This window comes from Myxocyprinus asiaticus, chromosome 33 (genome assembly GCF_019703515.2).
Source record: "Myxocyprinus asiaticus isolate MX2 ecotype Aquarium Trade chromosome 33, UBuf_Myxa_2, whole genome shotgun sequence".
Lineage (NCBI taxonomy): Eukaryota > Metazoa > Chordata > Actinopteri > Cypriniformes > Catostomidae > Myxocyprinus > Myxocyprinus asiaticus.
This window is the reverse complement of record NC_059376.1, coordinates 36,666,324-36,692,858: the sequence shown is the minus strand read 5'-3', so window position 1 is coordinate 36,692,858 and position 26,535 is coordinate 36,666,324. Positions and strand designations below refer to the sequence as shown.

Below are 26,535 nucleotides of genomic sequence, written 5' to 3'. Positions count from 1 at the left end.
AAGTGGAAGTATGAGAAAAAAGGGAATATGAGGAAGAAGACTTATGAGTATGAAGAGGAAGCATGTGGAAGAAGGTGAAGTATGAGGAAGAAAAAAGAGGGAATTCGAGGAAGAAAAGAAACTATGTGGAAGAAGAGGAAGTATGAGGAAAAGTATGAGGAAGAAAAAAGAGGGAATATGAGGTATAAGAAGAGGAAGTATGAGGAAGAAAAATGAAGTATAAGAAAGAAGAAGAGGAAGTATGTGGATGAAGAAAAGGAAGTATGAGGGGAAAAAGAGGCAAAACAAGGAAAAAGAGGGAATACGAGGAAGTATGAGGAAGAAAAAGGAAGTATAAGAAAGAAGAAGAGTGAGTATGAGGAAGAAGAGAGAATAAGAGGAAGAAGAAGAGGACATGTGGAAGAAGATGAGGAAGTATGAGGAAAAAAAAGAGGCAAAACAAGGAAAAAAGAGGGAATACTAGGCAGAAGAAGAGGAAGTATAAGGAAGAAGGAATACTAGGCAGAAGAAGAGGGAGTATGAGAAAGAAGGAAGAATAAGAGGAAGAAGAGGACATATGTGGAAGAAGATGAGGAAGTATGAGGAAAAAAAGAGGCAAAACAAGGAAAAAAGAGGGAATACTAGGAAGAAGAAAAGGAAGTATAAGGAAGAAGGAATACTAGGAAGAAGAGGAAATATGAGGAAGAAAAAGGAAGTATAAGAAGGAAGAAGAGGAAGTATGTGGGTATGAGGGGAAAAAGAGGCAAAACAAGGAAAAAGGGAATACGAGGAAGTATGAGGAAGAAAAAGGAAGTATAAGAAAGAAGAAGAGGAAGTATGAGGAAGAAAAAGGAAGTATAAGAAAGAAGAAGAGGGAGTATGAGGAAGAAGAGAGAATAAGAGGAAGAAGAGGACATATGTGGAAGAAGATGAGGAAGTATGAGGAAAAAAGAGGCAAAACAAGGAAAAAAGAGGGAATACTAGGCAGAAGAAGAGGAAGTATGAGAAAGAAAAAAGAGGGAATACGAGGAAGAAAAAGAGGAAGTTTGAGGAAGAAGTGGAAGTAGGAGGAATTCCATTACAGTGCTGCCTTGCAAGCACTTGCAAGAAAAATACATAAATAAATAAATCCTATAATGTATCAAATGAGTCCCACATTTATCCCCCGCATTTGTTTAGTTTGATAATTTCACATAACTGAGAAGTCTGCACTGACAAATATTCATTAAATCTAATGTCTTAATGACAACTCCTTTTGGCTCTGAAGCAAGCCAGGCAATAACAAGGCATGTACACGGCACTTACTCTGTGCCTCTGCAAACAAACCTAAGGGCTCTGGTCTGACAGCAAGCAGCTACGCACAAGGCTAAATATTCTAGGTCCATACGAGAAGCAAGCAAACAGCAAGCAAATTTGCAAATAATCTGCCAGTCACAAAAAAGTTTTCCCCCGTTCTTATGACAGAGGAGAGGATTCAATTAAAGTGATTCGTGTTAAAAATGGATTTTCCTTTTAGTTAGTCCCCCATTTGCCATCTCTTTCACTACTGTTACAAGAGGACGATGTTTCACGCAAGGACGCTTGCCCTGCCACTCCTGTGTCAGCCAAACACTTTTAGGGATCTGCAATGAAAGGAACAGAAACAAAAGCAAAAAAGAAACAAACAAACAAACAAAAAACATCACACAAGATATGTTAGAGATGTTGCATAAGAATTGAATTATGTGACATTCTTTTACAATCGTTGATTGACCAGTTTCACAGATATAATGGGTTTTAAAATGTTACATTAAGCCATGGAAGCTCAACTTCACAGTGTAGCCCCACTATGAAGTGTGAATTAAAGATAAGGAGAGTAAAAACGATACAAAACTCTTAATATTTAGCTTGCATCACTATTAAGCAATGGTGCAAATTTACAGCAGCTGATTTGGTTAAACAGCAATAAATAGCCTGTCTGTTTTAAAGCATGCACAAAGAGCGGTATTCCTCTGCTGCAAGTATGCTTATTACACACTGTGATGTGATTTTTCTATAGTACATCTCCTGAAAATCTCTGTTCTGTTAGTTCTCCCATGCTGGTCATTGTACGAATAACATGCAACCTATTTTTAATCACTGCTTAAATGCTCACTACACTGCATTTGCATTTATTATGTGTCCATGAGTATTTTTGTACTTCTAAAGTTAATGCTAGTGAAAGTCTCTTAGATACATGCAATAGTAAATTTTTGTCTTTAATGATATGCATTTGTATTAGATGTGATTTGCCATTGGGCAAAGAGAAATTATGTATTTTCATGAGGTACAAGCATTTACACCAAAGTAAACGTACCTGAGAAAATATTATTCTATCCTTCTCATGCAAAGAGATCTCAACGTCTTAAAAAAATTACAATAAAAAAAAAAAACACACTTTGACTATATTTAAAATGCAGGACTGCTAAATATTCTGTAGCTTTAAGGCCACATCTTAGGCCAAAATATTAGCAAATAATTCATTTTATTGCCAGAAGGTCCGAATATTTGCATTTCCGCTCATTTCATTTCCTAATAATTCTGTCTGAAACTAAATTGCTTGAAGATCATTAACGAATTATTAAGATAACAAGTATATGTAAGGCATCAAGGGGGAAGTTCATTAAGAATAAATTGCAGCAATAAAGGAATTATGCAAATCAGGTAAACGTTTAGTGCTGAGTGTAATTTGCACGTCACAATTCCCCATCTTGCGGGTCGTACTGGAACTGTTCAACGCTGCACTCATGCCGCAGCGCTATTTCAGTGCATCTAGCGCCCGGTTAAACTGAATTACGTTTAGTTCTTAAATAAGATGCAGGTTTTTGTGTGGAAACGTTTTTTCAATTCACCCTCAAATGTATTGGTTCCAGCCGAAAACAACCATAATGCAAAGTCATAATGCAAAATATAAACATGATATGTCGGTAAACCAGCCATTTCCATCCGATATCAAAATTAAACAGCAGCAGCTGTCTTTATTGCTTAATTTGCCCGTACGGATGCAAAACATTTCACATGTACAGTAAATACAGACCAAGGCTGTGCAATATGCCACAGAGTATCTTGAACGTAAAAACAGGAATTGCTCTGCTGTCTGCTTCCTCTATTAAATGAGGATGAAGACATATTCATGATCTGATCTGCTGTATGTACAGCAAAACGATGTGGGGTTATATGTATGTCATAGCACCTTTTGCATTCATATCCAAAAAGAGTTTTATGTAGGATGTGGGCACGTATCCCTCCTCGTCCTCGTTTCTCCGCACACGGGTCCAGCCGTCACCTTTATCCTCCTCGATCACGTACAGCATCTCCCCCTCGGCCATAGATATAGTGCCCTCATTCTGGCCTAGCGACAAAGTCACAATTTTGTTTTTTAAACAAGCTCTATAGATTGATAGACCGTTAACTGGTTTGACTGATATTTCGAACCAATCACTTTTGAAAATGTGTTTGATTACAAGCGCTAAACAAACAGGATAGCTGGATAGACTGGTTAGTGCATTTCTGTTACCTTCAAACGGATAAAGTGCCTTGCATGTTCCAATAGTGGGCAATGGTTCCTCATCGTCAAATTCATCATCAAACTCAGTACTGCGAGATTTGAACTGCATGGTCTCTGTGCTGGGGTCTTCCGTGTAGCTGCCATCCGGACTATGTACAGAAGACATGCAATGCGTAAAACAGACAAAATTAACTTTGACGTTATAGTCAGATTGTACAGCTAATGTTAATGGCCGTCTCAAGTGAGGATGTACTGAATTCCTAATTTGGCTATGGGATCATCTCAATATCTTTGTTTCCCTTTTTTTTTTTTTAATCAAAAACAGTTCTAATTATTGCAGCATATATTCAATAAATGGTCTTTTTGTTGTTAAATAATAAATACAAATAAAAAAAATAATATACAGTAATAATATTGTAATGACTTTCCAATAATGAGGTGACTTGTAATTGATGCAAGCTAATGACATGTAATTCAAATAAATAAATAAACCAATAAATGGTCTCTCTGGACTGGTGTTTCTGGTCTTTTATTTGTATTTTGTTTAAGTAGGCGGAGCTCTCTCATTTCAAATGATCAAGGAAAACTTGATTTCTCATTATCAGGGCTGCCCATCTATTAAAATTTTTAATTGAATAAATTACATGATGTGTCAATTAATTAATCAGATTAATCACATATCAATATTTACTGAGAAGGGCCCACAAATAAAGATACAATTATATATAATACTTAAAATAATTACTAATATAATAAAAATTATTATTCAGATAATTCCAATATTTTATATCATATACATATATGGTGGCTGCAGACAAGTTCAGCATTTCTACAAAACAAAAAGTGGCTTAAAAGTCAAAATATAGTTTATTTTATTTCCAGCATTGAACATAACCTTTTTATTGGCCTATTTCCATCCGAGCTATTTTTAATTGTTGGTTTATGTACTAATGCGTCACAGAGACGCTTTTAAAGCATCTCATTTTGGTAGTTTTCAGTGTCTCTAGTCATGAGCACTCTGTTTTTTTGGCTTGCCGTTTCAAGTTAAATTTAGTTTGAAATGCTGAGAAAAGCGTTTCGAGATCACTGCATTCTGTTGTACTCAGTCCTTAGAGCTCAAAACAGCATCTGCAGAAGGCTGTGCTGCCTGTTGCTGTTATCGGTTTGATGAGGTGTGTTGCCTGTACAGATGGAGCTGACTGCCCCCTACTGCCACATCAAGGTGGTACATCAAGCTTGAATTGCTCCGATGGTAGGAACATTCCTTATTATGGAATTTATGTATGGATTGGGGGCATGATTAATTGCATTAATTTTAACATGTTATTTTTCATATAATTTATCACAATAAATTAACACAATAAATCAGCCCAACTCGAAATGCCAGAGTGTCAATAATATTTAAAAAGATCTCATGAGTCAATGCATTAGCCCTACTGTCTAGGCACTGAAGTACCTCTCTCGGTTTTGACCGTAGTTGTTTGTAAGTGGTGTGTTGCCCTGCGAGTCAAAATGACTGTTCTGTCTCCTCTGAGACTCTGAGCCTTTTTCCAGTAACTTTCTCTCCACCTCCGTCAGCCAGCCCTGAGAAAACAAACAACAATGTCATTTATTCTGCACACTCATATCAGATACTTGTTTTCCCTTTATCACATAACTGAGACCTTGGTTGCAAAGTACTGAATACTGCCACACACTGTCACAGAGCCTATTTAGTCATGATGGTAAAACATCCCATTGAATGAATATAAGAGTCTTACTTTCATTATAAAATCCATATTTTAGATGGACGTTTGAAGGCATTCAAGGACTGAATTTGTTAGGGCCTCACCTCAAATTTCTGTGCCTCAAGCTGCAGTTTTTCCAAGCTTTGTGTGATCTCTTCTAACCGTGGATCTATACTGTCTGGATCTCCTAAGTGAGGATTCTTAATGTATACATCTTTCATTTTCGTCAGGGCATCCCTGCAAACAATAATAAGGCCACAAGTACTCAATTTTTTTTCAATTTTATGTTTGTTACATATTAATACAATTATAAAGTCCTACAAATACACTTTCAAAATCGCAAATAAGACTACTGCCATTTGTATATAATTCTTGCAATTGTTACACCATGTCCTAACTACGTGTAATGCTACAAATTTCAATTTCAAATATTTTTTTCAATCCTCAATTAAAGCAAGATGCTTTGAAAAGCAACAAAATAACAGTACATAATTCATGTTTAATATACAGTTATATATAGCAGGATTTTGGACCAATGAGACTTCACAGCCTTCTTGGCCAGGTCATTCTTGTAAAACAGATTTTATCCCAATTACTTTTTATCAAGGTTGGTTACTTACAGTGGGCGGAGCTAGCCAGCATGACCCAACAGAAATATAAACCAAGTGACAAAATGACTTGTTGCGATTGCAGCGGCTTAGTAAGAGACAGGGGCATAGGAATGATATTAAAAGTATATTGGCTTATGAATATTAATTAGGTGATAAAACGTTGATGCCCTGTAGTCCTTGCTGAAAGGCAGGTACAAGGGCTCTAGCCATGGTATATTAGGTAATGCGTGGTTAGCATATGGTGTGACATTCTTTTATTAGATAATACACAGAACATCACAACAGGACAAACAAATGCACACACACCCACACACACACAAAACACAATATATTATGTACAGTTACAATGATGTATTTGGCAGAAAGGTTAATGCTATTACAAGCATGGCAGCTATTGTGTGCTGTACCTCTGATCCATCTCTTTCTGGATGTCCTTGTTGATGTCTTTGAGTTTGGCCTGTAGTTTCTTCCTCCGCTGTTCTGGGGGCAGATGACTGTAGTCCTCTTGACCTGTTCCCTGCGGAGAGAAAGAAAGCCAATGTACCACACAAACTAAAAACATCTGACAAATAGGAGATAGATGGGAGTTGTACTTGTGGTCAATTGTTTTACAATTTGGTCAAAAGTGAGCGATTCTTTCACAGAATAGCTACAGTGTTGATCAATGTAACTTTATTATTCCTCAAGCTTTGAAACATGACTAGAAATAGTTTTTACAAGACAAAGTTTCAAGAATTTTCTTAAAAAAACACATTTTAATATCAAATCAGACTTACCAGCTTTAGAGAAAGCTGTGAATGTTAAGACAAGAGAAATGTGTTAGGGAGAGCAGTTAATATACACTGAGAAAACATGGAGTTTAATGTTGCAGTTAAGACACATGTTTGGAATGAAGTTGACAAAAAGCATGAAAAATAGACAGACACTTTAAAGCAACCTGTTTTACCTTTATAGTCCACACGTTATTTTCTAATCAAACTGAGCTGATTGGTGCTATAGCCTTTGATCCAATCAGACTGACCCATAGAAAAGATTATTTGGACAGTTGAGTCCCACTTTAAAAATGTCTGCATGTCATTGCATTAAATAACAAAGTATCAAACGAAGCGGCATTTGCAAACAAACGATGCTAGAATAGAACTTTTCTAAGAAATCGTGTTTTTTTTCCAATTACTTTTAACCAACTGGACACAAGGTGATTTTCAGTCTGATCTCTTGAACATTACCATGGCACCATTTTGCCAAAACAAAATTATGTGCTTCATTTCACATTTTGCTGCAGTTTTCCAGTGAAACGTCCAGCGGTGGGATGGGGTGGGGGTGGGGGTGGGGTTGTGGGAATAAGGCAAGGTTTTGAAGGTGAATATAAAATGGAGGTTTTAATGAGTAAAATGTTCCTCTCTAACATAATACTTTAACATAAACCTAACCAATAGTGTTCTTAAAGCAAAATGCAAAATGAAAAGCACATTTTCTGAAGCAACTACGTCATCTCTTGTTGCTAATATGACACTTTCGTCTCACGTGTCAGCTTGCGTGCTTGACTGGTCTCGAATCGCGGACTCCCAAGTCCAAACTACAACACTCTATCAGGTGCGCTACCACTGAAGCTAATAACATTTGAATAAGTATGTAAATGTTGAAGGGTCTGTAATACAAGCGTTAAAATGTATCGTTTTTCAAATGATGCGTTAAAGTCTGTTGATATAATAACATAGCAGTGTGTGAGTAATAGAGTAAAAAATACGTGTTTATAAAGTCACAATCAGCCACTGTAGTTGTGTGAAAGTGAATAAAACGCACAGTTGTTATAGCACCTCTAGTGTTAATTTGACAAAAGAAACTGCAGTGAAAAGTACAGTGTGGCACGTAAAATTCAGTTCAACATAGAGACTAGTTTGCGATAGTGTATGAAGACAGTTCTCCATTTTTGTGCAATGTTTTGCTTAATAAGTGTGCTTGTGCTTTCATTCGTTTTGTCTTAAGTGTTCAAATACTTTTTTGGGCCACTGTAGGTGGCATGGCGGCTTATGAACTTACCCCACGTTTGAGGCTCCGCAGGCAGTGCATTTTGTGTTTGGTGCTCATGAAGTCATTGAGGCGCTGGCTCAGGGGCTCCTTGGGCTGCTGTGGGGACTGGGGGCCGTTGGGGAGGCCGTCCGGGGAGGGGGAGGTGGGGGGAGGGGGAGGGGGCTGGTGGGGTGACGCTAGCAAAGACATAAGCTACAGATGAGGGTGTGATGGAGCCACATTGAGAAATGGAATGGAGGAAGACAGGAAGAAAGAAGATGAGCGGTGAAGAACTTAAAAGAGAAAAGCCAATTTTTTGTGCTTTTTCAAACCCCAAAACAACAACAAAACTTAAAACTTCATTAAAAGTGAGGTGTATAATTGTTTGGATGTTAAAATACAATGATACTGTATCAGTCTGGTAGGGATGCTTAAAGACACAGAGCAATTTTCGGGGGAATCGGCTTACAAATGGATTACTTAATGTTGTCTCTGGGAAACAAGAAAGTACCAAAGCCTAAACTAACCCTAGCCCTAAAACTAACCCCTAACCCTAAATTCAATCAATGGCTTGAGTTTGGGGTGGGACTTTCTGTTTGGTCAACCAATGGATGACTGGAGGATTGTTCAGAAAATTCTAAAGCAGTCATTATTTTTGGAATTCCGTTTGGTATTACACACTTTAACTATTAAGGAACATTAACTATTAAGGACAGCTTAAATATTGAAGTTTTAATATTTGAGGGTGTTAAGAACAGTTCCCTTAAAATAGGAAAATCAATTTTCAACACAAGATACACTATATTGCCAAAAAAATTCGCTCATCTGCCTTTAGACACATATGAACTTAAGTGACATCCCATTCTTAATCCATAGGGTTTAATATGACATCGGCCCACCCTTTGCAGCTATAACAGCTTCAACTCTTCTGGGAAGGCTTTCCACAAGGTTTAGGAGTGTGTTTATGGGAATTTTTGACCATGCTTCCAGAAGCGCATTTGTGAGGTCAGACACTGATGTTGGACGAGAAGGCCTGGCTCACAGTTTTTTGCTCTAATTCATCCCAAAGGTGCTCTGTCGGGTTGAGGTCAGGACTCTGTGCAGGCCAGTCAAGTTCTTCCACACCAAACTCGCTCATCCATGTCTTTATGGACCTTGCTTTGTGCACTGGTGCGCAGTCATGTTGGAACAGGAAGGGGCCATCCCCAAACTGTTCCCACAAAGTTGGGAGCATGGAATTGTCCAAAATCTCTTGGTATGCTGAAGCATTCAGAGTTCCTTTCACTGGAACTAAGGGGCCAAGCCCAGCTCCTGAAAAACAACCCCACACCATAATCCCCCTCCACCAAACTTCACAGTTGGCACAATGCAGTCAGACAAGTACCGTTCTCCTGGCAACCACCAAACCCAGACTCGTCCATCAGATTGCCAGATGGAGAAGCGTGATTCGTCACTCCAGAGAACGCGTCTCCACTGCTCTAGAGTCCAGTGGCGGCGTGCTTTACACCACTGCATCCGATGCTTTGCATTGCACTTGGTGATGTATGGCTTGGATGCAGCTGCTCGGCCATGGAAACCCATTCCATGAAGCTCTCTACGCACTGTTCTTGAGCTAATCTGAAGGCCACATGAACTTTGGAGGTCTGTAGCGATTGACTCTGCAGAAAGTTGGCGACCTCTGTGCACTATGCGCCTCAGCATCCACTGACCCGGCTCTGTCATTTTACGTGGCCTACCACTTCGTGGCTGAGTTGCTGTCATTCCCAATCGCTTTCACTTTGTTATAATACCACTGACAGTTGACTGTGGAATATTTAGTAGCGAGGAAATTTCACGACTGGACTTGTTGCACAGGTGGCATCCTATCACAGTACCACGCTGGAATTCACTGAGCTCCTGAGAGCGGCCCATTCTTTCACAAATGTTTGTAGAAGCAGTCTGCATGCCTAGGTGCTTCATTTTATACACCTGTGGCCATGGAAGTAATTGGAACACCTGAATTCAATTATTTGGATGGGTGAGCGAATACTTTTGGCAATATAGTGTATCTAAAAATATAAAACCAGATATGTCTTTGCTGTCATGATTTTCCCTCAAAAAACATGCAGAGAGAAGACATCTACTGCAATTTATTAAAAGTGAAGTGTGCATTTTTTTTTATATTCAAATTTTTCAAATACACCTTAAAGTGCGAAGACAACTATTATACGAGGTGAAACTGATTCGTTAAAAGCAGCTTTAATTCTAAGCTATCAAAACTCTTGCAAAATACTCTCCATTTACTCATTTGGGCCCTGTGCACAATAGGAAGTTAATGATCAAATTCAGTGTGCCTTTCCAGAAAATGTAATTTGTTAATTCTCAAAATAACATGATTCTATAATAACAAATTGCATGCAATAGGTATTGTAAAGTCTTCTTATTAGCAGTAAGACTACTTGAGCATAAATAACATTTAATTATGCCTCTCAGCCATAAAATCTACACCACTGCATCTAAATAGGCCATAAATATGCAGTGTACTTTCAGTTCTTTTATTTGCTCATTGTGTTTATGATCTGCGGATATGTGTGTGTGCGTCCTGTTGCTTCTCGTGTTTTGTTTTTTTTTTTACCTTATTTCTCTTGAGTAAAGGCCACAGTTTGCTCCGGCTTCGGCGTCTGCCCTCCCCACGGGCATTCAGGAAGCTCGATTCTGACACTGCCCTCTTCATCGACACGCTATAGTCCTCAAATTCAACATCGCCCGGCGGCTCAAAGCCTGACTTGTATGACTCTACAACTTGCTTACTGTCCTGAGATTAAAAATATCAATAAATAAATGCCATTATCACTTTGTGCTGCAACAGAGAGATTAGGATGTTACATTTAGCACATGCTGTTCAATGTGATGCACTCATGTATTTTCAAGATAAACTTCTAACACGCTATTGGGTAGTTAAGACGTGCAATACTTTTGGGAATTTGACATGTCCTGCAGTGACATACTATACTCCATCTAAAACTATTTTACACAGTTTTTTTTGTCAGTTCTTTTAGAATTAGGTGTTTCTTCAACTTCGGGGATTTTTAGAATCAGAATCAGAATCAGATTTATTGCCAAGTATGCTTACACATACAAGGAATTTGTCTTGGTGACAGGAGCTTCCAGTGCACAAACAATACAGCAACAAGACAGAGATAATAATACAAAAAATAGAATAAAAATAAAAAGTTAATAGAAAATAAAGTATATATAGAAATACACAATAGGACAATATACAGTTGTGCTCAAAAATTTGCATACCCTGGCAGAAATTGTGAAATTTTAGAATTGATTTAGAAAATATGACTGATCATGCAAAATTTAAGGATAGTCTTTTATTTAAGGATAGTGATCATATGAAACCATTTATTATCACATAGTTGTTTGGCTCCTTTTTAAATCATAATGATAACAGAAATCACCCAAATGGCCCTGATCAAAAGTGTACATACCCTTGAATGTTTGGCCTTGTTACAGACACACAAGGTGACACACACAGGTTTAAATGGCAATTAAAGGTTCATTTCCCACACCTGTGGCTTAAATTGCAATTAGTGTCTGTGTATAAATAATCAATGAGTTTGTTAGCTCTCACGTGGATGCACTGAGCAGGCTAGATACTGAGCCATTGGGAGCAGAAAAGAACTGTCAAAAGACCTGCATAACAAGGTAATGGAACTTTATAAAGATGGAAAAGGATATAAAAAGATATCCAAAGCCTTGAAAATGCCAGTCAGCACTGTTCAATCACTTATTAAGAAGTGGAAAATTCGGGGATCTCTTGATACCAAGCCAAGGTCAGGTAGACCAAGAAAGATTTCAGCCACAACTGCCAGGAAGAATTGTTCGGGATACAAAGAAAAACCTACAGGTAACCTCAAGAGAAATACAGGCTGCTCTGGAAAAAGACGATGTGGTTGTTTCAAGGAGCACAATACGACGATACTTGAACAAAAATGAGCTGCACGGTCGAGTTGCCAGGAACAAGCCTTTACTGAAGCCCGACAACTCCTTGACATGCCTCACAGCTTCTGGCACGGAGTAATTTGGAATGACGAGACCAAAATAGAGCTTTATGGTCACAACCATAAGTGCTATGTTTGGAGAGGGGTCAACAAGGCCTATAGTGAAAAGAATACCATCCCCACTGTGAAGCATGTTGGTGGCTCACTGATGTTTTGGGTGTGTGTGAGCTCTAAAGGCATGGGGAATCTTGTGAAAATTGATGACAAGATGAATGCAACATGTTATCAGAAAATACTGGCAGACAATTTGCATTCTTCTGCACAAAAGCTGCACATGGGACACTCTTGGACTTTCCAGCACGACAATGACCCTAAGCACAAGGCCAAGTTGACCCCCCAGTGGTTACAGCAGAAAAAGGTGAAGGTTCTGGAGTGGCCATCACAGTCTCCTGACCTTAATATCATCGAGCCACTATGGGGAGATCTCAAACGTGCGGTTCATGCAAGAAGACTTTGCATGACCTGGAGGCATTTTGCCTGTATATCTAGTGTGTGTGTGTGTGTGTGTGTGTGTATATATATATATATATATATGTACAGTATACAAATACAACCTGTTATATACAGAAGCAAGGGAATGTAATGGCAGAAGAGGTATGGTATGTTGGATAAATATAAATAGACTAAACTGTGTATTGCACATTAATTATTGCTCAATGGGGCAATTTTAGCACTGTGGACTTATGCTGCATTCCATAACTGGAGCGTTGCAGTTTTGTTTCCTTACAAGTCATCTTCCAAGCATCTGGCAATGGAATGCATTTATGGTGGGAGATCAGAGATATCAAGTAGGAATACCCCACATCTGACTTGAATGGAACGCAGCATAAGAAAGTAAAGTCTCGTTAAAACAGTTTTCACACTTTCACAAATTTTCGATTTATTTATATTCGATTTATTTTTGTCATTTATTTTTTTGAAAGTCAAGAAAATTCCCAACACAGCGTCATTTCCAACACGCTGTTTCAAAATTCTGTATTGTGTTTGACTGAATTCCGTGGTGGAAATGATGCTGATGGAGATGACACTATTAACGTTTTTTTAAAACCTGCTGAGGCTGCTAATTTCACGGCTAACATTTTATGTATACTAAATATACACAATTACATATTTTACACTTTTTGCCTAATATGGCAAAATTACTGTACATCTTGATTGGAAATGATGCCTAAACAAAAAATTTTGCTCACAAGTGATGTTAACCTTGATTTTTTCCTTGTTTCTTCACACATCACATATCTCATATTTATTCATAAGCATGCTCTTTATTGACACTTTAGTCAACTTGGTTAACAAGTACAATCACTTTTGAAAAAACTTTATTGGTGCAAAATTGTTTTGTTTGATGTAAATGATGCCACAAATGTGAGACAGTCGTAATTTTTGAAAAAAAATAATAGCATTTACTATCACATATAATGGTAGTACAGTGCATCCGGAAAGTATTCACAGCGCTTCACTTTTTCCACATTTTGTTATGTTACAGCCTTATTCCAAAATGGATTAAATTCATTATTTTCCTAAAAATTCTACAAACAATACTCCATAATGACAACATGAAAGAAGTTTGTTTGAAATCTTTGCAAATTTATTAAAAATAAAAAATGAAAATAATCACATGTACATAAGTATTCACAGCCTTTGCCATGACACTCAAAACTGAGCTCAGGTGCATCCCGTTTCCACTGATCATCCTTGATGTTTCTACAACTTGATTGGAGTCCACCTGTGGTAAATTCAGTTGACTGGACATGATTTGGAAAGGCACACACCTGTCTATATAAGGTCCCACAGTTAACAGTGCATGTCAGAGCACAAACCAAGCCATGAAGTCCAAGGAATTGTCTGTAGACCTCTGAGACAGGATTGTATCGAGGCACAGGGGGAAGGGTACAGAAAACTTTCTGCAGCACTGAAGGTCCCAATGAGCACAGTGGCCTCCATCATCCATAAATGGAAGAAGTTTGGAACCACCAGGACTCTTCCTAGAGCTGGCCGCCCGGCCAAACTGAGTGATCGGGGGAGAAGGGCCTTAGTCAGGGAGGTGACCAAGAACCCGATGGTCACTCTGACAGAGCTCCAGCATTTCTCTGTGGAGAGAGGAGAACCTTCCAGAAGAACAACCATCTCTGCAGCACTCCACCAATCAGGCCTGTATGGTAGAGTGGCCAGACGGAAGCCACTCCTCAGTAAAAGGCACATGACAGCTCGCCTGGAGTTTGCCAGAAGGCACCTGAAGGACTCTCAGACCATGAGAAACAAAGATTGAACTCTTTGGCCTGAATGGCAAGCGTCATGTCTGGAGGAAACCAGGCACCGCTCTTCACCTGGCCAATACCATCCCTACAGTGAAGCATGGTGGTGGCAGCATCATGCTGTGGGGATGTTTTTCAGCGGCAGGAACTGGGAGACTAGTCAGGATCGAGGGAAAGATGAATGCAGCAATGTACAGAGACATCCTTGATGAAAACCTGCTCCAGAGCACTCTGGACCTCAGACTGGGGTGAAGGTTCATCTTCCAACAGGACAACAACCCTAAGCACACAGCCAAGATAACAAAGGAGTGGCTACGGGACAACTCTGTGAATGTCCTTGAGTGGCCCAGACTTGAACCCGATTGAACATCTCTGGAGAGATCTGAAAATAGCTGTGCACCGACGCTCCCTATTCAACCTGATGGAGCTTGAGAGGTCCTGCAAAGAAGAATGGGAGAAACTGCCCAAAAATAGGTGTGCCAAGCTTGTAGCATCATACTCAAAAAGACTTGAGGCTGTAATTGGTGCCAAAGATGCTTCAACAAAGTATTGAGCAAAGGGTGTGAATACTTATGTACATGTGATTTTTTTTTTTTTTTTTTTTTATAAATTTGCAAAGATTTCAAATAAACTTCTTTTACGTTGTCATTATGGGGTATTGTTTGTAGAATTTTGAGGAAAATAATGAATTTAATCCATTTTGGAATAAGGCTGTAACATAAAATGTGGAAAAAGTGAAGCGCTGTGAATACTTTCCGGATGTACTGTATGTTAAAGTATTTACAAACAATAAATATTTAAATGGTTTGTTTATTTCACTCTTTGTTTAGATTAGTTTTAAATATGTAATTTGTATTTTTAAAATGTATTATCATAGTTTAATATTGAAAGTCTGGACGTAGGACAATAAAATCAATAAAAGGCATTTAAAAAAAATAATAAAAAAAATCCAAGTCAGTTTTAATGTGATCTTCATATAACAAAAAGAAAAACGCTGAAATGTGTTAGTTTTGATAAAAATCAACCCCACGGACATTAGATTGCCTGATGTTGAAGAAACACCCAATTAAGTTATTTGCACTTTAAAAAAAATTTGTTACACCATTTGTTACAGGACCATTTAAAATAACTAGTGATTAAAATAGTGAAAAGCACCTCAAGAAATGGTGACCACTTACAGCATTTAAGATACACACTTTCCCTTATTCATCCATATACATTTTAGCCTACATCTTAAGCTCATGAACATGTTACACATTGACTACTCTATAAAATACTGCAAATGGTCAGAGCCGTGGCCTAGTGATTCATGCACATGATCCAGATATGTTGAGCCATGCTGCTCACAGCTTTGAATCTGGACTGTATTTTTGAAATCAGTGAAGACCAGTGAATTGTGTTGTTAAAGATACATATCCACACAGTTTCAGAGTTTTGCTGTAGAACAGACCTCTACATTGTGAGCCATAGGTTCACCCAAGGTTAACTTCAGTTTGACATCATAATTGCAGCAATTACTGTATATACTACAGACTATGAGATGCATAGCTTGCATAGAAATAAGACTGTTGCAAATCCACTTTAACTAATCCCTCTGCTGCAGTTCAGGTCAAACCAAGAGACTATTTTTGGCATATGTGCAGTATTGCATCCATAACACAGACTGCATGAACAAAATGAGTCCCTAGAGGGTTTTTAATGCATATAGGCAGCACACTGTCTCTTAAAAGACACACATACAGTACTACATACACACATGCAGTTTAAAAGCCACACAGAGGCTTAAGTCTTTGCCACTAAGCCACTTCAATCTGCTGTAAAATCCAGCTTGTATGAGTCAATTAGTGCTGCGGTGGAAATTAGACTCCCCATCTGCCATATTTGGACAGGACAGCGATGGCCCACGTGAGCATGAAAAACGGGATTTAGCAGATGAGACAAACAAGAAGCACATCAGCCCGTTAGCTGCCAGCGATTCCCCTGCAGCTGTAAATTATTAAAGGTAACCCAGGCCACGATGCTCCATAACAATCTCAGCTTGTTACCTTGTACTGTAAGTGGGGCAGCGATAATCACAGTCAGCAATTTGCTCAGCTAAATTATTAATCTGTTGGCATAATTTGAGTAAATTAATTGAAGAATACCACCAGTTCTACCACAAAATAAGAGTGACAGCACTAGATTTTTTTCCCGTAGTTATTTCATATATGGTACTGGAAGTTTATTGTACATGCTGTAGTTTCTACAGAAATGATAGCAACTACGACATTCCATACAATGTCATTAGGGAAGGGGATATCATATAAAGTGAAGTGGAAGGGTTCTGGTTCGAACTTGACAATTCTGGATTCTTAACCATTTGTTTTAGTACTTTTTTTTTAAGGAAGCACCAATTAATTGATCCTAACATATAATCACATATACCAGGGTCCGAAATTAAGGGAGGTCGAGGCAGAAATGTCACCAAAAATGAAACACATGACCACAACCAAAAATGCCCTTGCAATGTAAACCTGATATAATTCTTAATATTCTATTATAATCTTAGTTATACTTAATACACTCCAAAAAATATTTTAGCCTATTTTTAACATTTACGTATTAATACCAAAATTTAAAATTACTGCAAATTATACTGTGTAGTGTTTAACAAAATTAAATGTAAGAAAATTGTAAATATTTAATTTAATTTTTTTAAAGACTGGAATTTTGTTTAAATGTGTAAATCTTAAAAATTAATTTTTGAGTGTATGGCATAAAATATGAATTAATGTTGATTCTCAATCTGAATTAATGAATTGATTACATTAGTATTTGACATAAACAGATGAGACACAGCTTATGTTTTAAATGACTTAAAAAAACATATGCCCTTATAATGGTAAAAAATGCCCCTGAAAATCAAATCCAGGGGGCAAACGTTGCCCCTTAATATAAAAGTTAATTTCTGACACTGACATATTCTATATTTGTTTATATTATAAACAGGAATACTAAACAAAAAACACTATTTCTTTTTAATGTCTTTGAAAAATTGTCACGACATATTCATTTAATTCAATTTTACTCTGAACAAAATGGCAAATAAATTTAGTCACAGAAAATACAATTTTTAAGTTATAATTTTTCATGTCAAACTGGGATAGACCAAACTTTAACCAAATATTCATTTTGAAAAATGTCAAAAAAAATTATAATTCAAACATGCATCAAACATATTAAAGTTAATCAACATAACACGAAAACGGTCAAGAAAACCTGAGCTCCAGAAATAATAGCATAAAATGGATAAACTGAAGTATTTGCTACTTTTTAGAAGTTGCTGTGTTGTGAATTGTTTTTTGTCTTATCTAAAAAAAAAAAACTTAACCAATGAACATCAGTAATTTCATTGACAAGATTATCAAAAACAATACTATTTGTTATCATAATTTAATTGTTTGTCTTTATAAAAGTACCATTTCTCACAACAAAACTCAGAATGAGTATCTTTAACTACATGACATATGAACAGTTCTCGATTCCCAACCTTACTTGATTTTTAACATTAATTTTACAAAAATTAACATTCAGTTGTTCTAAAAGGTAGCTTACAGTTTTAAAAAAATATTTTAGGGGGCCTGGGTAGCTCAGCGAGTAAAGACGCTGACTACCACACCTGGAGTCGAGAGTCGAGAGTGGCACTGCTGAGGTGGTATGGAAGCCCAGGTTTCTTTGACAGTGGCCTTCAGCTCATCTGCATTTTTTGGTCTCTTGTTTCTCATTTTCCTCTTGACAATACCCCATAGAGTCTGCTATGGGGTTCAGGGTACTAGTCAGTTTGCTGGCCAGTCAAGCACATCAACACCATGGTCATTTAACTAACTTGTGGTTCGCTTCTGGCAGTGTGGGCAGCGTGCTGAATCCTGCGTGGAAAATGAAATCAGCATCTTTAAGAAGCTGGTCAGCAGAAGGAAGCTCCAAAATTTCTTGGTAAACAGGTGCAGTGACTTTGGTTTTCAAAAAACACAATGGACCAACACCAGCAGATGACATTGCACCCCAAATCATCACAGACTGTGGAAACTTAACACTGGACTTCAAGCAACTTGGGCTATGAGCTTCTCCACCCTTTCTCCAGACTCTAGGACCTTGGTTTCCAAATGAAATACAAAACTTGCTCTCATCTGAAAAGAGGACTTTGGACCACTGGGCAACAGTCCAGTTCTTCTCCTTAGCCCAGGTAAGACGCCTCTGACGTTGTCTGTGGTTCAGGAGTGGCTTAACAAGAGGAATACGACAACTGTAGCCAAATTCCTTGACATGTCTGTGTGTGGTGGCTCTTGATGCCTTGACCCCAGCCTCAGTCCATTCCTTGTGAAGTTCACCCAAATTCTTGAATCGATTTTGCTTGACAATCCTCATAAGGCTGCGGTTCTCTCGGTTGGTTGTTCATCTTTTTCTTCCACATTTTTTCCTTCCACTCAACTTTCTGTTAACATACTTGGATACAGCACTCTGTGAACAGCCAGCTTCTTTGGCAATGAATGTTTGTGGCTTACCCTCCTTGTGAAGGGTGTCAATTATTGTCTTCTGGACAACTGTCAGATCAGCAGTCTTCCCCATGATTGTGTAGCCTAGTGAACCAAACTGAGAGACCATTTTGAAGGCTCAGGAAAACTTTGCAGGTGTTTTGAGTTGATTATCTGATTGGCATGTCACCATATTCTAATTTTTTGAGATAGTGAATTGGTGGGTTTTTGTTAAATGTGAGCCAAAATCATCACAATTAAAAGAACCAAAGACTTAAACTACTTCAGTCTGTGTGCATTGAATTTATTTAATACACGAGTTTCACAATTTGAGTTGAATTACTGAAATAAATGAACTTTTCCACGACATTCTAATTTATTGAGATGCACCTGTATATATATATATATATATATATATATATATATATATATACACAGTTGTGCTCAAAAGTTTGCATACAAAACACAGGCAGCAGGCAAAACACATCTCTTTTATTTCTTATGGGATTCATATTCAACTGTAGGTTATAACAGAATGGCACAATCATAAAACAAAACATGGCAACAAAGAAAAAAAATTTAAATGACCCCTGTTCAAATGTCTGCATACCCTTAGTTCTTAATACTGTGTATTGCCCCCTTTAGCATCAATGACAGCATGCAGTCTTTAGTAATAGTTGTCTATGAGGCCCCAAATTCTTGCAGGTGGTATAGCTGCCCATTCGTCTTGGCGAAATGCCTCCAGGTCATGCAAAGTCTTTGGTCGTATTGCATGAACCGTACGTTTGAGATCTCCCCAGAGTGGCTCGATGATATTTAGGTCAGAAGACTGTGATGGCCACTCCAAAACCTTCATCTTTTTCTGCTGTAACCACTGGAGGGTCAACTTGGCCTTGTGCTTAGGGTCACTGTCGTGCTGGAAAGTCCAAGAGCGTCCCATGCGCAGCTTTCGTGTGAAAGAATGCAAATTGTCTGCCAGTATTTTCTGATAACATGCTGCATTCATCTTGCCATCAGTTTTCACAAGATTCCCCATGCCTTTAGAGCTCACACACCCCCAAAAACATCAGTGAGCCACCAACATGCATCACAGTGGGGATGGTATTCTTTTCACTATAGGCCTTGTTGACCCCTCTCCAAACATAGCGCTTATGGTTGTGACCATAAAGCTCTATTTTGGTCTCGTCACTCCAAATTACAGTGGGCCAGACGCTGTGAGGCGTGTCAAGGTGTTGTCGGGCATATTGTAACTGGGCTTTTTTGTGGCATTGGTGCGGTAAAGGCTTCTTTCTGGCAACTCGACCATGCAGCTCATTTTTGTTCAAGTATTGTTGTATTGTGCTCCTTGAAACAACCACACTGTCTTTTTCCAGAGCAGCCTGTATTTCTCCTGAGGTTACCTGTGGGTTTTTCTTTATATCCCAAACAATTCTTCTGGCAGTTGTGGCTGCAATCTTTCTTGGTCTACCTGACCTTGGCTTGGTATCAAGAGTTCCCCGAATTTTCCACTTCTTAATATGTGATTGAACAGTACTGGCTAGCATTTTCAAGGCTTTGGATGTCTTTTTATATCCTTTTCCATCTTTATAAAGTTCCATTACCTTGTTACACAGGTCTTTTGACAGTTCTTTTCTGCTCCCCATGGCTCAGTATCTAGCCTGCTCAGTGCATCCACATGAGAGCTAACGAACTCATTGACTACTTATACACCAACACTAATTGCAATTTTAAAAGCCACAGGTGTGGGAAATGAACCTTTAATTGCCATTTAAACCTGTGTGTGTCACCTTGTGTGTCTGTAACAAGGCCAAACGTTCAAGGTTATGTAAACTTTTGATCAGGGCCATTTGGGTGATTTCTGTTATCATTATGATTTAAAAAGGAGCCAAACAACTATGTGATGATAAATGGTTTCATATGATCACTACCTTTAAATAAAAGACAGTTTTTTTGCATGATCAGTCATATTTTCAAAATCAATGCCAAAATTTCACAATTTCTGCCAGGGTATACAAACGTTTGAGCACAACTGCATATGTATTTTGAATGAATAGGATTTTCTGCAGTAGGCCGATCAACAACACATGTAATCATGAACGAAAATGCATTTTTAGCATAAAGGAACAGAAGCACATAACGTACCATTTTAGGCTCGATGGATTCAGCTGCCTTGGTCATGCCATCCAGGCACTTGCTGACGATGGGCAGCACTTTTCTCTCGACCTCAGTGTACACCCGCATGCTCTCCCTGACCCTCCCCACCCGCCTCTCTTCCATCTCCTGTATCCTCTGCAATAGAAAATACATGATTTTACCGGGTAGTATTTCATTATGCACTCATTATGATGAGCTTGAAGCATTCTGGCCATTCTCCGTTGACATCTCTCATTAACAAGGTACTTTCCATCCACAGAACTGCCGCTTACTGGATTTTTTTTTGTTTTTGGCACCATTCTGAGTAAACAGTCTAAAGACTGTTCTGTGTGAAAATCCCAGGAGATCAGCAGTTACATAAATACTCAAACCAGCCCATCTGGCACCAACAATCATGCCATGGTCAAAATCACTGAGATCAAATTTTTCTCCCCCATTCTGATGATTGATGTGAATATTAACTGAAGCTCCTGACCCATATCTGCATGAATTTCTGCATTGCACTGCTGCCAGACAATTGGCTGATTAGATAATCACATGAATATGTAGGTGTACAGGTGTTCCTAGTTAAGTGCTCATGAGTGAATATACAATATACTGTATACAGTATTAGGGGTGTGCAGTGAAGCCATTATCTGTATTTGTATTTGTATCTGTTCATATGACAAAATTATCTGTCTCTGTATTTGGATAGAACCAGGTGTGGGTGGGGCTTATATCGAAAGTGCACCAAAACTAAATGAAATGCCCATTTTTAAGTTACTTTTACATTTATAGTTTCTATTAATAAAATATGCCTTGTATATACCTTTTTATAACAATAGCCTAATAATAATACTAATACTAATAATAATAATAATTATTATTATTATTATACAATTATTATTTACCAAATTATTCTTTTATTCTTTTTTTTTTTTCTTACCAGATGAAACTAAATTTGTAGGGTACATTAACTGTGGAATATGTTGTTAACTGTGGTTTCTCCTTGTATTTCAGATATTAATATCTGCCTGAAACAGAATTTTTGTTTGTCTGCATGTATAACAACATTATTCTGGAGGCAAGAGGTGTCAAGCAAAATGTGAATAATAAATACAAATTCAAACATTAAAAGGAATTAAAATAAAATCAATATAGCCTACAAACAGGTGAAAGTCCTGTAAATCTATCAGGAATTTTTACGATAGGACACCATTATTTAGTTAAATAATAATAATAATGATAAATTTATATAGCACCTTACCAGAGTTCAAGAACACTTAACATTTTCAAATTTAATACAGTTTAAAGAAGAAGTAGAAGAAAAAAAAAGATTGAGCATGTTTCAGTTTCTTTGTTTTACTTAAGGAGGAATATTCCTAATAGATGAATACTCTATGGAGCATTTAAACCTTTATGGAGCATTTTAACTTTTTTTCGGAATAAAGTCTTAACCAGTTAATAACCTTAAATCGCTGATGTGGACAGAAATGTAATCTTTAAGAGACGGATAGACAAGCTCCGACATGAAATCAATTCAGGTCAGGAATTTAACATCGCGCTCAGGTTTAGGCTATAAATAAATAGATGAGAATCACGTGTGAATCGTGTGATACAATAACATAGACATTTCAAGAAGTGGAAAGTGTTTATGCTGTCATATCTTAGTTAATATTACACTTGACAAGCTCCAGATCCGCACAATTTACAGAGACCGCAAACGGAGTCGAAACCGCACCCATCTGATCTGAAATCACACCGTGCGCATTTTCATTCATAAGGTTTACACTTTAGAAATACTGGCTGCACAGATTCATAAATTCGTTGTAATTTTGGATATGTTTATTTAAAATGTCGCTTTATCCTTGTGCTTTTCGGATAATCAGTCATACAAATAATTTTTATATTATTCGGATTAATCCGTTATTCATTTTAAAGTCATTATTTGTGCCTTTCCGAATAAGGTATTCAGCTTCGGGCACATCCCTACTAATATATATATATATTTATTTATTTATTTTTCTCTTTGAGAAAAAAAAAAAAAAAAAAAAAAAAAAAAAAAGAGTAGGACATAGGCTCAGGAAGGTACAAAAACACCCCAAAAAAAATGTTCCCCACCTAGTGAATTTTTTTTTCACAGAGCGTTTCAGGGCTTCCGTACAAAACACAAGATTATTGTAACGTGTAATGAGAACATTTGGTTTAATCAACCAAACACAATAAAATGATCTCTCAACAAAACTATCAATTTGTTCATTCTGTAGCAAACAATGCAAGATACATGTTTCAAATTAAAGATGTTAAATACATTTTTTTTACAGTTGTAAAGTCACATTAGGAAATACACTTACATTGCCTGACCAAAATGACATTACTGTAAATTCATTATGCCTGTAACATCAACCCAATGTGTAATCAAAAGATGTGATGAAGATGAAGATACATTATGACTCTGGAGTGACGTTCTTTGTCAGTTCTAACAGTACAGAGTAGAGTATGTTGTCAATACGTGATACTGTAAGAATTGTGTAACAAGTACAGTGATGTACACTGTAATGTCATTTACTGTACCATACCATGCCTTACTCTTACACTACAGTATGAATGAACTGACAGTTTACCTTTTCAGATTGGGGTAAGTAATTATATTTTATATTTATTTGCTTTTAGTCATTTAGCAGATGCTTTCGTAGTAACCAAAGTGACTTACAAATGAGAGAGACTCACAAATTGCTCACACTCCTGTAATTTGCTTTACAGTAGTTTGGCCTTTGTTTACTGAATCACATAATCGACATTGATGGACCAGATGTCACTGGGCTAACCAGTTTCTCCCCTCTTACTCTGATGCCCACCTATGTGACCTCTGTGTCCTCTCTGACTGGCCTACAGTATACAAATTCATTGTTTGCTTCCTTTTTCTTGCAGTCTGTCATGCTCTTTGTTGACAATTTGTAAATGCTCACACACACACACACACACACACACACACACACACACACTCTGAATGCATAATATGGTACATACTGTACACTATAGTGGTTACTTAGGATATAAATTGGCAATATTGTAACAAATTCATTGTTTGGTTTTCCTGTTCTAAACATGTGATATATTGTAGATGTTGATAATTTACAAACACATAAAATAGTCAAATCAGTTGAAAATCTATTGATATACCAACTGATTAATTGATTAACCATTAAGATCAGCTGGACAAAATGATTCTCAAATGTATTAAACTGAACGAGAACAGATGCAAATGATAAGATTGATGTTAATAGCACTATGAAAGGCAGTTACTTTCAATGAAAGGTCAATATAGATGAAACACTTATTTGTTGTGGTGAAAATGTTCATTTTTGATTTTGTGTTTTGTACTTAGTCAGTTGAAAATATGCTGAAATGTTTGAAAAAACTGCATTTTTGATGGTCTGTTGTGATATTAGAACTAAGAGTTTTGAAAATGTACCACTTGTGAAAATATTACCAAAGCTAATAAAAAAAACTAATATAGATGTTACCATGAAGCACATTGTTACGTTTTCTAACAAAACGGCAGTGCTGATTTGTCACTGGATAAAATTGTCTTAAATGTATATGTACTTTAAATGTAGGGGGTTAAAAATCCCTAACTGTTTTTTTTTTTTTTTTTACATGTCTCTCAGTTTCTTCCTGTCTAAGGGCCATTCACATTAACAGCAATTTGCAGCAACAAAGTGACCACCAGTCATTGATTAGATTTAGCGATTTCTGGCTACATGAGAGACAGTAACTGCTGGCGATGCGACAAAGTTGAGAAGACTTCAAATATGGCAATGAGGAGTGATGTGATGTGGCAACAACCAAAGGCAGTGCAGTCAGCGATCCACCCATCTTAGTTGGAAACTGCGGTCAATTAGGAACGCCGACTAGCAACCAACAGCACAGTGACTCCGTGACCTCCAGTGATTTAATAGCTGTCAGTGTAAATGGCCCTTAATTCCTGGCCAGAATGAGCTGCGAAGTGGAAACAGGCTTTTTGCCAACAGCTAAAAGTCTGGCTCTGCAACACTATGAGGACACAGCATATTTTTCTTTTTTTGTAACAACATGAAGGCAGAGGTGGGTAGTAACACGCTACATTTACTCCATTACATTTACTTGAGTAACATTTGGAAATAAATGTACTTTTAGAGTAGGTTTAAAAGTGGGTAATTTTTACTCTCACTCAAGTAAATTTCTAATGAAATTTTTTTTACTTTTACTTCTTTACAATGGGTGGCATTCCTGTCGTTACATTACTGGGTTTAATTTTAATTAATGTGTAATTTATTGAGAGATTATTGAATGGGACTTTTACGAGAGTGGAAGTTCACACAGCTGCGCGTGCTCAGGCGCTGTCACAGACTGTCACTCACTCACTGTTGCAGCATCAAACTCTTCAAAGTGAAACACATTCTTCGCTCCGCACAGTGAAAAACAGAATAGTTTTGTCATGCAATGCCTTCATTTAACACCAAGACAAACTGATATTTCAAGTTTAAAATCACAGCTTCAACTTAAGGCAGCACACTGAGGTAAGTTTTGGCTTTAATCCTAATGCGGGCTTTTCTGTGTAGTGTGATGGTAATTTTCAGGGTGATTCTGTAACTGGGCTCTTATGACACCAGTTTTTAAGAGTACATTTTAAAATCAGTGCAGCAATATATCAGTGCGCTTTGTCCCGCGTCCCGCATGTCATGAGCAGTATTTACGCATTTACCCTGTGCCCTTGTGGGGGTATCAAGTAATGATTTGTCAAAAAGTAATTTACTACATTCAGCATGAAATAAAACATTGCAGGTGTGAAGGAAGCAGTAAACTCCCAGCTCATAAGTCTTCCCCGTGGTGCATTGTGGGTAATAATGAGTGAACAAAAGTAAGGAACGAGTGGCTCTAAAAGTTATGAAATAGCGAAAGAAGGCATTAATAAAGCATGCTCTTGCTTTGGTTTATATTTCAGCATTATATATAATGTTCTTGTGGGACATTTTCACGTTTTCACTGTAATAATTACTAGAAATGTTTCCAAACCTCTTATTTGACAAATTCATCCAGATCTGGCAAGAGTCCTTAAAGGGATAGTTCACCCAAAAATTACAATTCTCATTATTTACTCACCCTCATGCCATCCCAGATGTGTATGACTTTCTTTCATCTGCTGAACTTAAATGAAGATGTTTAGAATAATTTCTCAGCTCTGTAGGTCCATACAATGCAAGTGTATGGGTGTCAACATTTTAAAGCTAAACAAAATCACATAAGTCAGCATAAAAGTAATCCATAAGACTCCAGTGGTTAAATCAGTATCTTTAGAAGCAACGTGATAGGTGTGGATGAGAAATAGAGAAACAGATCACTTTCACATTCTTCTTTTTGTGTTTTTGGTGATTCACATTCTTCTCTGCACACATTCGCCCCCTGCTGTCTAGCAGAAAATGACAAATATTGATCTGTTTCTCAACCACACCTATCATATCACTTCTGAAGACATGGATTTAACCATTGGAGTCTTCTGGATTACTTTTATGCTGCCTTTATGTGCTTTTTGGAGCATCAAAATGTTGGCCTACAGAGCTAAAATACTCTTTTAAAAATCGTAATTTGTGTTCTGCAGAAGAAAGGAAGTCATACACATCTGGGATGGCATGAGGGTGAGTAAATGATGAGAGATTTTTCATTTTTGGGTAAACTATCTCTTTAAAGTGAT

At 37.5% G+C, this 26,535-nt stretch overlaps 1 protein-coding gene across 4 annotated transcripts in view; it reads right to left on the bottom strand.

The window, feature by feature from the left end:
- Positions 1–1,466: 1,466 nt before the first annotated feature.
- Positions 1,467–26,535, bottom strand: part of LOC127423924 (formin-binding protein 1-like) — a 42,365-nt gene continuing 17,296 nt past the window's right edge. For 2 of the 4 annotated variants that reach the window (XM_051668621.1, XM_051668623.1), the window contains 9 exons: positions 20,811–20,957; positions 10,468–10,647; positions 7,884–8,066; positions 6,620–6,634; positions 6,251–6,360; positions 5,337–5,469; positions 4,962–5,089; positions 3,515–3,654; positions 2,505–3,349 (listed from right to left, as the gene is read on the bottom strand). In XM_051668621.1, the coding sequence (XP_051524581.1) occupies positions 3,171–3,349; positions 3,515–3,654; positions 4,962–5,089; positions 5,337–5,469; positions 6,251–6,360; positions 6,620–6,634; positions 7,884–8,066; positions 10,468–10,647; positions 20,811–20,957 (1,215 nt within the window). In that variant the 3' untranslated portion in view covers positions 2,505–3,170. Of the gene's footprint in view, positions 1,602–2,504; positions 3,350–3,514; positions 3,655–4,961; positions 5,090–5,336; positions 5,470–6,250; positions 6,361–6,619; positions 6,635–7,883; positions 8,067–10,467; positions 10,648–20,810; positions 20,958–26,535 lie in introns of those variants that run through there. The other 2 variants (XM_051668622.1, XM_051668624.1) reach the window with 2 other exon arrangements.